Here is an 18,238-nt window from a genome sequence, read left to right on the forward strand (position 1 = left end):
AATATGTAACACGTGAAACCTCGCCTTCTTCGTTGGCTGAAAATGCAAAACAAAAGAGTATTTTCTAAAAATAGGTAATACCGCAGTTTTGCATTCAAAACTTTAGTCTATGCATTAGCGGGAGATGTTTGTTGGCAAAGCACGTTTGGTGTAAAAGCCTAAGTATAATACCTACCTACTGAAGCTGGGAACTAACTTTCAATTTCCATTTTCGACGAATGAAAGCTAAGCCTTTTTTGTCCGATTACAGCTAAGTGTGGTTTTGTATTTAAGAGTTTATTTTTAACTTATTTTCCTTAACTTGTGGTTGGAAACCATGTTGTTCAGAGTATTGATAGATTGTAATATATCCAATACTCTTAATGTTTTTTACCGGACACATCGGTAAGTGTGCTCTGGAACTCCGCAATCTTGTTCTTCCGTCCCCGTTCTACCACAGAGCACCAAGACGGTGTGAGCCATAATGAATATGCTAACCACTAAACCACCGAAGCAGTTCTTTATTTTGGAAGAAACGTTCATAGAATTAAAAACATACAGAGCCCTCATTCAGCCATTATTGCACGCAGTGCATTGTGTCCAAAAACAGTGAAAACACCCTGCATTCGTCTTACACCCGCGTAACGCTCAAAAACTTTTTTCCCATTTCATGGTAATCTTTTAGAACATATGTAATTGTTTATTTTTTACAATTTCAAGCTCTGTCGATTTGTGCGAGCCTAGTAATAAATAATTAAATCCAGAAGCCAAAAAACTCAACCGGAAAGTAAGTCAATATAATTGTACAAAAAGTGCATCACAAGTTTTCATAACGCGCCGCTATAACTCTTCTGGCAGCCATTTTCCGAAAGCCTTCATAAACATCGTGACCCAGTTGACTGTGGGGCTGAATCAACACTCGTTCAGGAACTTTGAATGCGTCCAGGCCATCTTGAAACTACAATTCTATGTGAATGGGATTAAAATAAATATGCTTTTGAAACTGTGAAGGTGATATGATACTTTGACCCCTCTTTTTGTAGGTTTAATTGTGTCAGCGTAGCACCTGGAGGCTGGATGGACCGATACAAATGCGCTTCTTTCCATTACGTGTTAAGGCACATCTAGAAGGCTTGAGGAGCTCAGTTCAGAAACTTAACAATCTAGTCCTTCCATCACCATTCTAGAATAGAACCGTGAGACGCCTTGAGTTGTGGCATCCTTTTTGTTAACTCCACTAAAAGGTCTAAAAGTTAACTTTTTACTGCTATCTCGCGGTGCAGTCAAAGGTGACACGCGGATTACATTAAACGCGGGCTAATCGGCTACTACGCGGCGTATCGTAAGGACAGAGCAGCCCAGAGAAAATTCTTATACGTGCTTGAATATATTATGCCAATAAGGAAACATTTTATAACAAATTACCAAATGAAATCCTTAAGATGTCTGTCAATAAGATCAAAGTTTATATAAATGTAGGCTTATAGAAAAATCCTATTATACTATTGAGATTATACATTTGATAAAAAAGGTTGAGTACGAATTGGTCTTGTGTGATGGTGGTAACAAAAACAACAAGGCTAAGTTTCTTGTGGACACTTCTTGGACAGGGGCGCGTTTTAAGTTAACGAATTATCATATATATATATTTATCACCATCACCTAACATAAGTGTTAGCATGTTAAATGTATGAACGCTTCATAAGTGCCTGTGATAAGGTCTTTTTTGACCTTGATTTGAATTTTCTATGCACGTTTCTGAGAAGTACCGCTCACTTTAGGAACACCCGCCTAGCATCAGTTTTTCCTGCCACGTATAACTCAAGTACCTTCAAGGCAAGAGTGAATAGGCATTTTCAAGGCAAGCGCGCTCTGACCTAGATCTCATCACTGTTTTTCATAAAGATGATGCAATATTTTTGCAGGCGCAAAACTGTCATTTATGAAAAATTACTGGAATTATTTTAAATAAGAATAGAATAGAATAGAATAGAATAGAATTTGTTTATTTATCAGAACAACACAATCAGACTTACATACGGAGTAACTTAAATATTTAGGTAGTACTTATTTAATAATAGCTTAAGTCTAAGATTTGTGTCGTGCCAATAAAAAGGTTCTGACTCAGCTTAATGTTCCGGATACTAATGTACCCACAACGCTGGTATTCTGTTCAAATGTTTCATCATTTTGCTTCCATAGACAAGGACTAGAGAAGACGCTGATTACTTTTGTTTTTTAAATGCAAGTATTAAAGACTGACTAGGAAGGCGGTTCTCTGAATTACTCAGGTATAAATTTAGAGTTTTTGAGTTATGATTTAATGTTCTGATTTCTGGACACCAGCGGTTTAGTTTTGCTATAAACGATATAAAATTCCCGATTTTATTGCTCATAATCTTAAGGTAATATTATGTTGTTGCAATGTATTTAGCGCTAACAATATCAACATAATGATAAAGGAACTTATTTTGTTACAGATATGCTACAGTCTTTATTACAGCCAAGAGAGAATCAACGACGTGAGTAAACTACTTTTAATCAAATCCGTATATTGACGGTGACTTTTAGCGTCTTACATCGGCGATTCGTATCATTTATTCGATAGAAAGCATCATTACCTACTAGTGATAAATAAAGACAATGATTTAATCTACAAAAAGAGAGAGCCAGCGCTTAGCGCTGCTCGCTAACGCGGTAGGGTATACCTTAATTCACTGAATTTTCATTATTATTTAAGATAAAAAATGAAGCTAATATTGTAACTTCAACGGTTTTGGAGCAAATGAGAAAGCCAAAGAGATACCCAAAATGGATGAAAATTGTTTATATTCACTACAGCAGATTAGTGGACTTAACACGCCGTCTAGAACATTATGGAGTACTCTCAGGTCTGCGAGTTTGCTCAGGATATTTTCCTACACCGTTCAGGATAGGTATATTTTTAAAGTATCAGAACGTTGATAATTTTTTAAAAAGAAAATGTTTGTCATTCCTATTTGGCATTCTCTTTTTCTCCAACGAATATTTCCTCATTACATTGCACAACTTTATGAATCGTGCATTAATTAGTTTCAGTAGTTTCCGATTACAGAAAAAGCTTTTGAGTAAAATGGACTTCATATTGTAAAATAATACACTTTATACCATTGTTTTTTTTTTCGCAAATTTTCCGTTACTTGCCTATTTCTGCGGATTTATGTATAACCTCGAGCATTAGCATACGAGAAGAATTAGATCCATTTTACTTGAAATACAATTTTTAACAACATTTTCAAAGCAACAAGTTTCTGATCATCTCTTGAGAGGACAAAGTGCTTCAAAAATGTGGTTATCATTTCGAGTGCGCTTCCATTAGTACAGAGAGTATTCGAGAGTATCGCAGAGCTAGGTATTTGGAGAGAGAGTGGGCTGTGGATGTCACCTCTGCACTTGCGTGAAACCCGCTACTGCACTCTTCTTCTCTACGATCCTCTCCGCATTTGAAGATATCCGCAAAAGGGCCTTACTACAAAGAGGAAGTTAGGACGAGATATGGTTTTCATAACAAAAACGTAATTTTATTTCAAGCGTCTTAAAGGCTAATCTTGTTAGTATCTATTAAAACTTACTTTCTATAATATTATTAAAAACTAAACAAACATATTTAACTTAATTACTAATATAGCTATAGATTATCCTGAATGTACGTGGGTCGAAGATGATCATTCCATTTGCAATGGCACAGCAATGACCCACGTACCTGCAGTCTAACCTACTCAGTATGCTTTTAGTAACGCTCCGCAATCTTCGGACTAGGGATCCACACCTTTCGGGTATAGTGGCTTAAAAGCAGTCGATATGCGCTGTTAAGAACACCCCTCATGCACTGCATCAAGACCCTGAACGCATTGTTAACGCATCTATACATATAAAGGGCAAAGGTGACTGACTGACTGACTGACTGACTGACAGACAGACAGACAGACAGACAGACAGACAGACAGACAGACAGACAGACAGACAGCAACGCACAGCTCTAACCACTTGACGGATCGGGCTGAAATTTTGCACACGGATAGTTATTGCAACGTAGGCATCCGCTAAGAAAGGATTTTTGCAATATCCAACCCTAAGAGGGTTAAATGCGGGTATGATGGAAGTGTCTAAAAAATCCTTCATTTATCAATTTATTTTTCAAGTTGATGAAACATGAAACATTAAAAATAAAGAAATACGTGTTTCACAAATTTTCAAAATTCCATCTCCAAATGCATCAAATAGGGGATGAAAATTTATATGAAAGTTTCTGATTTTTTAAGTAATTTACGTGAAATTAAAGTGAGCGAAGCCGCGGGCAAAAGCTAGTTGTTATTATAAAGATCGCAGTCTCTCTCAGATGAACAACCATATCGGGTCCCTATGCGTCTCCATGCGATGGGAGCGCACCCGAGCTCGAATACCGTTTTGATATCGACCAATTGCAGCGAAAATGATCGGTGCGATGCCAGCAGTAGCGGTCCGGCATGAGCGGCGGCGCAACGAGAAGCGCGGCCGGCGCCCGTCCCAGCTGCCGCTACAGTTGGCGCGCCTGGACGACGCCACGCCCTCGCCCGACCACCGCCTGCGCGACGAGCTATACGTGTGCGGCAAGGTGGGCCATTTTTCTTAATAATCCCTACTTAATATTATAAATGTGATATTATATATTAGTTACGCTTTCACGCGAAAACTAGTCAACCGATCTTCATGAAACTTTCAATACATATTCTTAGAGGTATTAGAAATAATATAGTATACTTTTCATTGAGAAAAAAAATTACGTAAGATAAAAAAATGGTTGTAAAAAAATGACAAAATCTCATATATGACTACAGGTGTAGACTATGTAGTAGTCTGGTAGAAGTACGCTGCCTCCCAAAATTACGCGGGCGAAGCCGCAGGGCACATCTCAGGTTCAAAACTACTTCACCCATAGTTTTATTTTGAAATGCTTAGTTGGAATATTGTTCGGCATACTCAACTACAGATTAAGAGGTCTTGGTTTGAGTCCCAAATCGTTATTGGGATTTTTCTCCCAAGAAATTGTCATTACCACCCCAGAGTATACAAACAGAAGTCAGGGAGTTGCTTTCATAGACATAGATATGTCTTGTGATTTGTCCAGATGCAGCAGTCTATGATTGATAAAAATGGCGATATATTTTGTTACCAACGATGCAGTCAATTGCAGTCATATGTCGGAACTTCGGCAATAAAATTTGAACCACCATTGGGGAGTCAGCTTTACGTGAATCGACATGTGTTTAGACCTTTGTATGCTCGTTCGCGTTATTACTAATATTAATAAATAGTTATAATAATAAAGCCCTTTATGACTGAAAAAAAACTTAATTGTTAAAAACATAAATATTCAAACTATTATTTATTAGAAAATTTTCCTTATACTTTTTGCTACTATTTTTCTTAACCAATTTTTTCATTACGCCCTTTGGAAGAAGGCTCTCCATTCCTTTCCATGCATCTCCATCACGCACCAGTCTTTCCCATCATTTATTCAAAATCATCGCTCCAACTAATTCTCTGCCGTCATCTAGTAATATAAATAATATACATATTATTATAATATTAATATACATAATATTAATAATAAATAGTTAATAGTAATAATTGTGAGGAGGTTCCACACTCTAGAGCCCTGTCCGCTGGTTGCTTGAGCATTCAAAAGCGTCGCAAGCACAAGCAGGAGGGTGCATGATTTTTTTTACCTAAGCATTGTTAAGAATTAAAAAAAATTAAAATCAATAAATTATAGAAATTAATAATACATTGTTTTAAGAACCACAATAAATTACAACCTACAAATAAAGTTAAAAAAAACAAAATTAAAAGAGAACAATTAAAGTATAAGACAGCTTTAAACCATTCTAATAAAATGCAAGCACTCGCTATTTCACTGCCGGTGTATAGGAAGACACAGCTCAATTAGACCGGAGTCTGTGCAGAAGCTAGCACAAAAAAAATCTTATATATATTTAAACAAAGAGAAATAAATTTTAAAAATACCAAAAATATTAAACCCACCACCTTTAGTTAAGTAAGAAACTATATATATATACGTATATATATATGATTGCATTGAATTAAGAACGTGAAGAATTTGCATTCAGCCATTATTTTATGCAGTGCATTGTGGCCAAAAACAGTGAAAACGCGCCGCGCGTTTATACTCGCGTTTAGCTCTATTCACACCCGCGGAATGTTGCTAGCTCACAAACTTTTCCTATTTTCACATTTTATGGTGAACGCTTAGAACATTAGAGGTAAAATGATTACTGTCAACTGCTAAATGGTATGAAGTCACTAACCGCCTTGGTATCAGCAGTGGCGTGCACTTCATATATGTACAAAAGCACTGCATACCCTAATATTGATATATAATCTGTATACGAGGGGAATTTTAGCTGTTACATTCAATTTTCCTGCAGTATGCATACCCTGGTATGGAACCCAATACACGCCACTGGGTATCAGTTATTTCTTTAAGTACCTACTCAGCTACTCTTCAATTTTTCTCACATTTAAGGGCTTCTGAAAGAAATCTCTTAGAGATAAGTTGTCCTTGAGTACTCTGTCCTTTTTATGTTAATTTTTAAATTTCTGGTACTAAATACATAAATAAATAAACTGCTTGGCGGGTAGTCACGAAACTAATAAGTAGTTTTTTTTTTTTAATTCTCAGCTGAAGTACTATTATATGAGATGTGTTTTAGGCCTTTGTAACACAATCTACTGTTGAATATTCTGACTGTGGAAAAGAGAATATTTTAATATTATAAAGCATCGTGATAGGTGGATATTCATATTTTATTGGTCGGTTGATTTCATTGGTCGTTCCAAATGCCCTTTGCCGGCGGCTGAAGTTTATATTTTATGCAAATTGGCCTACGGGCAGTTTGTACAGCCTTTGCACTGACCTTTTACAACATCAAAGAATGTTCCACCAAAAAGTGAACCCACTCATTAAACTTATTAAACATTCACATGTTTATAAATAAAGTGATTAGGAGTACTTTACGATGGCACTGATATAACTGCTTTATTTATTAGCATTCTTAATTATGGATGACGAGTTTCAGTGCATTCTCATTTCAGGCAAAACCTGTAAGATTTCAGAGAAAAATTCTCACGTCGGTTAGAAAACTGGCGATGTTCGCGAACCTTAAAAATTTCAATTATAATCGTACAAAAATTCAATAACAGCTGTGGCCCGCGACTTTGTCCGCATTAATTACGGCTTTTAACAAATCCCGCTGGGACTGTCTTTCTGTCTGTGTGTTCTGACTATTCTCTGAAATGGCCTGACCAATTAAGACGGGATTTTATTGGCAAGTAGCTGATATAATAAGGAGTAATTTTGGCGACGTTTATTTTAGAAATAATATTTTACATCATCGTGAGATTAAAAAAATAGAAAAAAAGGATACCTCAACAAAACTTAATTGAAAAATCCACATCCGATTATTTTACAACAATAGACAACCTTTGCTTCAAGACAAAAACAAAAGCGAAGACGAAGTCGCGGGCAACAGCTAGATTCAAATATAAATAAATATACTACGACAATACATACATTGCCATCTATCCCCAAAGTAAGCATTTTGTAAAGGGTACTAAGATGACTGATGAATATTTCTATTAAGTATTTATGTATATTATAATACATAAATACTTATAATATACAGATAAACTCCCAGACACTGAAAAACATTCATGTTCATCCCACAAACATTTTCCAGTTGTGGAATGCTTAAAAATGGAATGGATATGGCGTAGCTGGAAAGGTGACACGGGGGTTGCTAGCGCGTGTGTTTACATTCATCTTAGTACCTATAACACAAGCTACGCTTACTTTGGGGCTAGATGGCGATGTGTCTATTGTCGTAGTATATTTATTTATTTATTTTATTCCCCAGGTGGCAGGACTGTACGCGATCGTGGGATCTCTCCTCCTGGGCATAGTGGTGCTGGTGGTGGGGCTGGTGCAGCTGTCCCCGGGGGCCGAGGCCGCTCAGCACCGCTACTATCTGATGGGGGCTGGCGCAGCGCTCGTGGGGGCAGGAGTGCTGGGAGCTGTAATGAGGTAACTGAAATTAGCTTGTAAGAATCCTGTTCATTTTTTTTTATTCTACTACAAGTTACACTCCATTTTTTCTAACTTGTCCTAAACTTTTTTCTAACTGTAAGGTATGTTTTAAGCATATAAAGAAACAAGTGTGATAAAACTAATAAGAGCATACAAAATAAAAAGAAATGAAATATAATAAACGTACGCCACCATCGTTGAGCCATAAAACCTTCTCCAAAAAATAGTCTATTTTATCGCAGAATATGTAGTCGTCAAATTCAATAATATACACGTAAGTAGTTGGAAAATGTAGTAAATACTTAAGTAAAACGTACCTAAAATACTAAATCTTGTAAAACGATCAGAAATATATAACATATCCTTCTTTAGCTACGAAAATACTAAGTACATAAATGTTATGAATAGTTTAAAGCCCACATCAACAACTCACCAATAGTTATCACCTAAGAGTTGGTGAAACGTTTTACTCTATAGGAATCGCTTAAACCGTTACGAATTCGATTTAGCCGATGCCTAGGTCAAGATAGGGCATAGCCTCTTTCAATTTCATTTTTAATGATGGAATCCCGCAAAGTTACGCCTGCTTCTATCCAACATTTAAAAAATCTCCTGTGTAAATATTTTAGGTGAGTACAGCTACACGGAGCGTTCCCTAAATATTTAATGCTGGATCGCCGCTTCTCGCGTAATCGCCGTCGGGTTTGCATAAAAGAGCGAATACAGCTCATTTTGCTAATCATGTTATACGCTGCAATGGGCCGCTCGCAAATCCCTGCTTATATTCATCGGTATATTAACGTCATATATACTCGTACCACTGGGCGCAGCTCTCCACTTCAATAGGAGGAAGCATTTAGAGCGTAGACCTACACTGCTCCAATACAGGATTGTCGGTTTTGGAAACTTGTATGTTCAAAACAACAATAAGTTTAAACAATGTGTTAAAACACATTTAATAAATCGTGCTTACTATACGATTGATGATTTTTTTAACGACAAGGCTGCTTGGAAGCTAGCTCCGCTCTCATATCTCACAAGATAGAAAGTTTTGAAGGTTGTAAACTGTAAAATGATGTTGTAAAAGAGCAATCTGCTGAGTTTTGTGCTGGCTCTTCTCGCTGGAATTTGCCTTCCGAACCGGTGCAGTGGTGGAGTCACTATAAACAGACTGACTTGACGTTTCAAAAGTACTTGTAAACTGGGTTAATTTTGAATTTTGTCCGTCCAGCGCAAACCGGTCTTAAATTTTAGGTAGATAGATAGTTTAATATTTTTGTATAGTTCAGAGGTATTTTTAAGTATTTATATAATGGAAGAGGAACGTGCAACGTCCATATAAACTCATAGGAATTTTAAGACTTCAAGATAACGATTGTTTAGTTATAACGATTGATAAATTATAAATAAATAAATAACGATTAATCGGATGGTACGCAATATCGTACCGGTTAGCTTAAACGCCTTTATCGGTGGGGTAGTATCTAGATGCGGTGAAGCCTCCCACTAGTAGTCAAGCCAAAGAGAAGATAACATATGCTGCATCGCTATCTCTACTGTATAATTATAAATGAAAATGAGAAAGTGTGTCTATGTGTGTGTCTGTATGTCCTTCTTTCACGCACTTACTAAACAACCACTCAACTAGATTTTTGGCATAGAGTTAGTTAAAAGGGCGAATAGTAAATAAGTAAAGGCTACTTTGTATCCCTGGAAAACAAACGGTTTCCACGCGGGCGGGGTTTCCACAAACGGTTTTAGACTATGTAGCAGTATGCTGTGGAATGCGTCCTGTACTTTTCGCAGGTGAAACCGCAGGGCATATCTTATTTTGTAATTGTAGGTTTTAAGTTAACTTTTCACATTTCCATTATCTTTATTAATAGTATTCTCTATCAATTATTGATTTTCATTTTTTTGAATTCTTATCAATTCTTAATTATAATAAAAACAACACAATTAAAAACTTATAAAAAAAAAAATATCCACCCTCCGCTTGCGGGGCTTTTGAATGCCAAAGCAACCGGCGGTCAGGGTTCCAGAGTGAGGAACCTCCTCAAAATACGCGCCGTTTCAAGGCCTACTACTAATATATATATTTTTTTTTTACGACAAATTATAACCGATTTAAATAATTATTTTTGTACTATAGAGGTTATAATATGGGTTTAGTTTTGCCCAAACTTGTGTAGATCTGATGGTTGGAGATAGAGAACAGAACTCCTCAGCAGACAGCAGCACCAACACCTCATTTAAGGCTTAGCGATACTGAATACTTAATTTTTTTTAGAACTAATACTAAATTGAATGCCACATCAAAAAACAAAATCAAACGCAGACGAAGTCGCGGGCAACAGCTAGTAAATAAATAAATATAAATATACTACGACAATACACACATCGCTTTCTAACCCCAAAGTAAGCTTGTACTAAGATGAATGAATGAATGAATACACTTTTATTGTACACCAAAGAAAAAAAAGTAGTTACAAAGATATAAATACATATAAAGATAGTACAATTTGGTGGCCTTATCGCTACATAGCTAATAAGATGACTAATGAATACCCTTATAAATAACATACATAAATACTTAGAATAAACATATAAACACCCAGGCACTGAAAAACATTAATGCTCATCACAGAAACACTTTCCAGTTGCGGAAATCGAACCCACGGCCTTGGGCTCAGAAAGCAGGGTCGCTGCAAACTGCGCCACTCGGCCGTCGAATATTATTATACTTTAAAACAAACCCATTCTATGGGATTATTGCCTGAAACTAAAGAATTATTATATAGATATAATATAGATACACAAGGAATGTACACAAAGCCAGTCTGAAATCAAACTGTGGAGCATAATATTTACTTTAGACAAGATGTAAAACGTAAAAACCGCACCATTACATCGATTTGCGCGGCTTTCCAAGTTTTATTGAGATACTTTTATGAGAAAGATTTCTTTTATCTATGAACCGATGCGTGACTTCGTGTGCAAGGAATTTCTGGCTTTACGTCAATCTAAAATAGGTTCCACGTTAATTTCCGCCCATCTCCAATAGACGGCTGATTGGCGCAGCGGCCGGGGATCCTGCCTTCTGAGTCCGAGGATGTGGGTTCGATTCCCAAAAATGGAAAATGTTTGTGTGATGAACACAAATCTTTTTCAGTGTCTAGGTGTTAATCTGTATATTATTATTTATTTATATTATTCACTTCTGCTCGCGAATTCGTCTGCGTGGACTTCAAAATTGGGTCTAAGACTTCGCCCATTAACAATTTTTAATCTTACTACGGGAACTATTTGAGAGATCGGTATATAAAGAACATGCCTTTTTCCATAGCATAGGTGACATGCATACCAAATTAATAACTATATAACTCATCATGGGTGTACGCGCGCTATCTACCTTGCATTTATAGCTATTTTTTGAACCCCGACGCAAAAACTACGGTTTTGTCATCAGCTTGTGTGGCTGTTTGCATGTGTGTGTCTGTGGCATCATATTTCCCGAACAGATGAACCGAGTTTCTTTGCTTTGAGAGTTTAATTAATCGGGACGGTTCTTTGCAATGTTTGATGAAATAGGAGTTCAATATGAGTATCAAATGAAAGGGTGTAACTAGTAGAATAATGTACGCTAGGTATATTTAAGGTCGTCAAGCTGATACTAGGATGACTCTCTCAATCGCCCGCTGAGTGACTCTGAGCCTTCTTACGGTGCCCAGCAACTATACCAATGTTTTATGGGACAACGCTAGGTGTATTTAAGGTACGTTTGAATTTTCAGTTCCTGCGGAAAAATGCGTCGTAGCTTTGTACGCCGCCAATAGCGAACGTTTCATTCCGCTAAAAGTTGGCTTATCTTTTAATTTAGCTAAGTACCGATCGCCCGGGATATACGGTGCCCGGGGACGAGTTACGGCTTGCAACTACTTACTGGGGAACTTTCCGTTACTTGACTTAATGAGAACGACAAGGGCAGTAATGCATATAAAAATAACGGAACTTGTGACTCTCTGAAAACGTGGCCTGAGCGCTTTGACCGCTAAGCTACCGCCGATGCCGAAATCGGTATATGACTTTTTACATCAGTCTTAGCCATCTAGTAGGAAAAATTATAGTTTCGATCTACTTTTCAGAGGTCCATATTACAATGAGACACTTTTGAAACAAAAATTGATACATTGCTTTTTTTTATAATTTTAATTAGTGTTTTTCTATTTTTTTAGTTTTTTTTAATGCATTTATGAACTACGGTACCCAGAGGATTTGAACCTGCGCCTCTCTGGCAATCGCGGCTTAAGCGCTTTGACCACTAAGCTACAACAACTATCACCAATGCCGACATTAGTATATTGCCTTATGCCTTTTTCTTATTATATCAGTCTTATAGAGAATGTAGCGCAATGTACTAGGCGTTATCTAACGACCTATTTGTTTTTTTTTTTGCAATCATAAAAATTTGGGTTCAGTTAATGAATAAAATTTATTGCAATAATGGCGGGCGAAGCAATCAACAAACAATAAACAATGAACATTTTTCTCCACTAAAATTTATACTGCTACAACAGGCACGCACAGGGCTACGGACTAGTGCTAGTGGACGGGGACGGGGCTAGTGGACTACGGCCTGAACCCTTCTCATTCTGAGTGGAGACCCATCCATGCCTGCAGTAGGCTGGGAATGGTTTCATAATGACGATGTTGCAGACTGCAGTATAACTTTTAGTGAAATGTTTATTCTTTATTGTTTGGTAATTGCTTGGCCCCGCTAAATTGGATTCATTTAGTGAACCCTAATTTTTATTATTTTTAACAAAAAGTTGTTTCCTGTTGTTTTGTACCAACCAACCAAATTGTACTCTCTTGATATGTATTTATATCTCTGTAACTACTTTTTTCTTTGGTGTACAATAAAAGTGTATTGCCCTGTAGAGGGCCAGTAATGGGTTGAATGATGATGAAAATGATGATAAGTTGTGAAGTCTTTGATGGTTGATGGTAGTCTGTTAGGGATACAATTGTCACGCTGCCAGCATGTTATAACCGAAACGGTGTCTTGTTCCAGATGTCTCTGCCTGCACTGGTGCAACCTGATGTTCCAGGAGGAGTACGACGTGCGCGTTCGCTCCACGCAGAAGCACTGCGTCAGCGTGGTGGAGAGCCAGCACAACCAGCGGCAGGAAAGGCCTAAGCTGAAGCCGCAGGTACCTAGTAGAAGAACAGCTATTCAAAATTCAAAAATTCATTCATTCAACATTTATTTCAAGTAGGCCTAATATAAGCACTTTTGAAACGTCAAGTCTGTCTGTGTGTAGTGACTCTACCACCAGTTCGGAAGGCAGATTCTACCGAGAAGAAGCCGGCAAGAAACTCAGCAGTTGCTCTTTTCCAACATTAACAATATACATTTTACATTTCAAAATTCATTTTTTTATCTTGTGAGAGATAAAAGCGGAGCCGGATGCTTCCAAGCAACCTTTGCCATTGTGACAGCTTATCCGGGGAAGTACTAAAACCACGCTTATTTCTGTCGCCAAGCAGCCTTAGCGTTATTACAGCACATGATTCTTAACACAATGCACATCGGACGAGCTTAAAATAAAAAGAATGTTCTGCCATACGAGTGCAATCCAGGTTTAAATAAAAAACACCAGAACGCTTTATGCCTGTAGCTGTTTATATTTAATCTAACAGCTATTGTTCTATGACTTTTTTTTACTTTATAGTTTGTGAAATTATGAATTTTCAATATTTTACATAGATACTCTACTTTTTATTTGTTTCTCTGTAATGTAACAGGCCAGCGGTGATGAAACTTCGCCTTCACTTTAGAGGGGCCGAGTTCGAATCCCAGCAACCACCTATAACTTTTCAAAGTGATGTGCGTTTTAATCAATTAAAATATCACTTGCTTCTACGGTGAAGGAAAACATCTTGAGGAAACCTGCTTGCCTAGGAGGTCTCCATAATGTTCTCAAAGGTGTGTGTTCTCATTATGGGAGGAGACCGGTGTCCTGTAGCGGGCCGGTTATGGATTGATATGATGATGAATGTAACATGGGCAACAGCGCGCAAACCACGACTCTATCGTGCGGTCACTGACCCGACTACGCGACTACTTCGATGTCACAGTGTAATGTCACTTTAGAGATCTATTATTATTTTTTGAATGAAATAAATTAATACTGAATTTTGAAAAGTCGTAGAACAAAAGTTGTTATATTTTGTTATAGAAACTACGGGTCAAGAGCTTTCTGGTGTTTTTTATTTAACCCTGTATAACGATTCTATCTGGATACTCATAGGTCTGCCGCGGTATTGCAGCGCGTCTACAATTTCGACGAATCGAAAGTGCCTAACTTGTATTGTATTGTTAGAGCTCATGTAGTATCCTTTTGGGAAAGGCTTCGGAACTCTAACAATTAATACTCAATGTTTTTTGTGAAGGTGCTGACGCTGTGTCCAATTTCAAACTGTAGGCTGTCTGTTCATCGAGACTGAAACAGAAAATAAATTAAGAACCTACTAACGAAAAAACCAACCAAAAAAAAAACCTAACACGCCTTAATAAATTAAGAACACCTACGCCTCAGGTTAATGGAAACAGGGTGATCATTTTTTAGGGCTTGTACCTTGCTTGCCCTGCCTTGCAACCTGCTTGGTGCCTCATTTATAATTATAAGGAAAACTCAGAATTTGAGATTGGAATCGGCTATTTACCTTTATTATTAAAGACGGACCGGCGACTGTCACTTTGCTATTTTCTCCAATAGATTGACGCCATTTTGGCGATGTAAGCGAGACGCAGTAATACGAGCGGAAACCAACATTTAAAATACTACCAGAGACACTCCTATGTCACTTGAGGCATCAATTGGGGAACAAAATTGAAGCTATGATTTGTACATCAGATATATTGAAGCAGTCAGAGTTCTATGTATTTAAATAATCTTGTCCGTTTTGAAGTTGTGTGTTTAAGATATTTCGAAGCAATTCGCATCTTTTTTTCTTGTACGCATGGCTGGGGTCCGGAACTACCTTCCTGTGGGTACAGTGTTTCCATATTCTTACAACCTGGGTGTCCTTAAAAAAAGATTGAGTGGGTATCTTCTTGGCAAGCGGATTCCATCATACACCACATCTACATTTCCATCGGGTGTGATTGTGGTCAAGCGCCAGTCTATTGCCATAAAAAAGTGTAGACTTTTCTCCACGCACCAAGTGTACCTAGCACCAAGCACAAATTTGTTTTTATACTATACCTCGCTCGCTCGTTCCGCTTCTTTTGGGTTTTGTCCGTAAGCGTTATACGAGGGACGAATAATGATTTTTAATGTATCACTATATCTTTCAGATCAGCGTTCAAGATGTGGACCTCATCAGGCAACCCTCAGTCGCAAGCGACACCTAAGCCGACCGACCACTCGTAGCGTAACTAACATCTAGCGATAATATGTCGTGGTACCGCTGGACACAGGGTGTGAATAAAGTTCTTGCTAATTCCAAGAGATTATAATTTAAAATTGTTGGATAAATCGCACAGATAAAAAACTCAACTGCAATTTGTACTACTACGATACTAAATCGTGCCACACTTATAACCTCAACATCTGACAGTTAACTTAAATACAGTTCGCCTATAAATTATAATCAAAATGCACTTTGTGCGTAGTTTGCAATAATAATTCAAATTTGCAATAATAATTCAAATTCAAATTCCATAACCATATTCATAAACCATAGTTTCAGGTGTGATACAATTTGAGTATCATAGTAAAAGTTAGTTTTTGCATATGTCTGTTGTAAGATACTTATTACAACAAAAGTTGCAGGTGAAGATAGTTATCGACTCTTGAAATGATCAAAGAACTTTTAAAACATCCTGTATAATTCGTAGAATTAAAGATATCTCTAGAGTTTTGTTGAATTTATTTTTAATTACTTCTAAATAACTTTGAGAAACATATTGACGTAGAATTTTTTAACATTTACGGACTTTTAGACTTTACCATTGGAAGCTCATAAATTTTGCTTGTATACTTTCGTAACTTTGACCAAATCAACAGGCTATCCCAAACTAATGCAAATTTTCGGCGGGAACACTTGCTTGGTATTTTACATCGATGCATTTAATATTAAATGTCATTGAAACCGTATCACATTGCAATCTATGACTACACTGTTCTTTCAGAACTTTTAGGTTTACTATCACAAATTGCAGTTATAAGTAAATTACTGGTTACCATTTGAATTTCTTAGAATTTCCTAATGAATTCAAATATGATCTGTAGTGTCGCATTACGAAGCATAGTCAAGTTGAATTTTGCACATGTTTGGGTAAGCTCGTCGACTATACTAACTCGCTGAGCCATTTCGAGAAGTAAGTAAAGAATGCCAAGTGTTAGATTTTCTACCTACGTTTACCTTTCGATCGCGTAAAAGTTATCTACGATGTATATGTAATAGAACATCTAGTGACAGTACGGTTTCCCAGTATGGTAACTAGATTTCCTCAGGTAGAATATCTCATACTTGGCACTCAGCTGGCGTCATAAAATTTTAGCGATATCTTATTGACCTACGTAGTTTTTGTGGACAGCGGTCTTTATATTTCGAAGTGATAATTTTATCTCTCTTAAAATATGGAAAATATTTTGTAGTACCTTAATCGTATATTATTGTAGTATCCATACTTGTAAAGGTACGTTTACAACTTTAGGATTTTTATTCAAATCTGTATATTTTATTTTATAGTGAAATATGTTAGGTTAAGTTTCTATTAAATCGATTGTTTTATTTTTAAAAGTAGCTGAGTGCGTTACTGTATGATTGTCTATACTATGTTAGTGTATAATTTGAAATATACATTATTGTATATTTAATGTGTCAAGGGGTATAAGTATTCATTTCATTGTATACATATCTCAAATCCGAATGATATTTTAAACGAAGAATATATATATATCATATAAATAAATTTTGAACATTATAATAGTTTGGTTCGGTACAACTTACCGTTTCTACATATATATTAACGTTTATAAATCATATAATTCATTTACGAAATATCCACATATCATTTTTAATATAACCTTTACCGCAAATCATTCTAGAAGATAACTTATTTTCCGCAAACCATCATACCACCATAATCCTTATCATTATAATATATCAAAATATATCAAGACATATATTATGTTCAATATCATATTTTTGAAGACTTTACAATTGAGATATCCCTAAATATATTTGCTTTAGATAAAAACTATTGAATATATTATTATTATATTACGGAAATTAAAGTTAATATTGTTGAAATATGATTTTAGGTAGCTTTAGAATTATTTCCATTTCAAACAGCATATTGATTATCATTCAGTTTAAATAGTACAACTCAGTATTCATTCTAAAACCTTACCGTCCGATTCATTCAAAACATTATGTACGTATCTAATTCGCTCAAGTAGGTAATACGGGCTTGCAACTGAACTACAAGCATGCAACTACAATACTCGTGTGCAACTAAAATACACGCATGCAACTGAAATATACCAATGCAACTGAAATACCGGTGTGCAACAGAAATACAGATTTGCAACAAAGAATACCCACTCAAACTCATTTTGTGTTAACAAATTTAAATCAATCTGTTTACCGTATAACGAGTTTGAGAATATTTACTGTAAACTCTACTTCAGAGCTTAAATTATATAAAATTGTATTTTTTATACACTTATTTCAAAGTTATTAAAAGATTGAATTCTATTTTTGATTTCTGATTGTAAATTAACCCTCTAAATTCAGTGCTGACTTTGAAAACCCAATTCACGTGGATAAAACGACCCCTCTATGATGTAGTTTTGATTACTTATTTGCTTATAAACTTGTTTAAAATGTATTTAAGTTAGAAAATACCTAGATCTTCATATTTAGGATTAAATCCATGTCAATTTTTTTAAAAATACGACGCTTTATTTTATTAGGTTTCGTGTTTTTTGGTTTGAAAAAAATCAAATTGAACTTGGCATCAATACAAAATATACAATTTTGAATATACAGGTCTAGTCGGGAAGGTCCTGAGAAATATCATCTGCATGCAATAAAATATGTGCGTAGTCGAAGCAA

General features: G+C 36.2%; 1 protein-coding gene across 2 annotated transcripts in view; it reads left to right on the forward strand.

Moving 5' to 3' along the window:
- Positions 1-16,811, forward strand: part of LOC120629298 — a 109,042-nt gene extending 92,231 nt beyond the window's left edge. Inside the window, exons 2-6 of one of the 2 annotated variants that reach the window (XM_039898202.1) lie at positions 2,460-2,501; positions 4,446-4,612; positions 7,935-8,101; positions 13,179-13,317; positions 15,468-16,811. In XM_039898202.1, coding sequence (XP_039754136.1) covers positions 2,462-2,501; positions 4,446-4,612; positions 7,935-8,101; positions 13,179-13,317; positions 15,468-15,524 — 570 coding nt within the window. In that variant the 5' untranslated portion in view covers positions 2,460-2,461 and the 3' untranslated portion in view covers positions 15,525-16,811. The remainder of the gene's footprint in view (positions 1-2,459; positions 2,502-4,445; positions 4,613-7,934; positions 8,102-13,178; positions 13,318-15,467) is intronic. The other variant, XM_039898203.1, reaches the window with a different exon arrangement.
- Positions 16,812-18,238: the final 1,427 nt, after the last annotated feature.

Source organism: Pararge aegeria, chromosome 14 (genome assembly GCF_905163445.1).
Source record: "Pararge aegeria chromosome 14, ilParAegt1.1, whole genome shotgun sequence".
NCBI classification, from domain to species: domain Eukaryota; kingdom Metazoa; phylum Arthropoda; class Insecta; order Lepidoptera; family Nymphalidae; genus Pararge; species Pararge aegeria.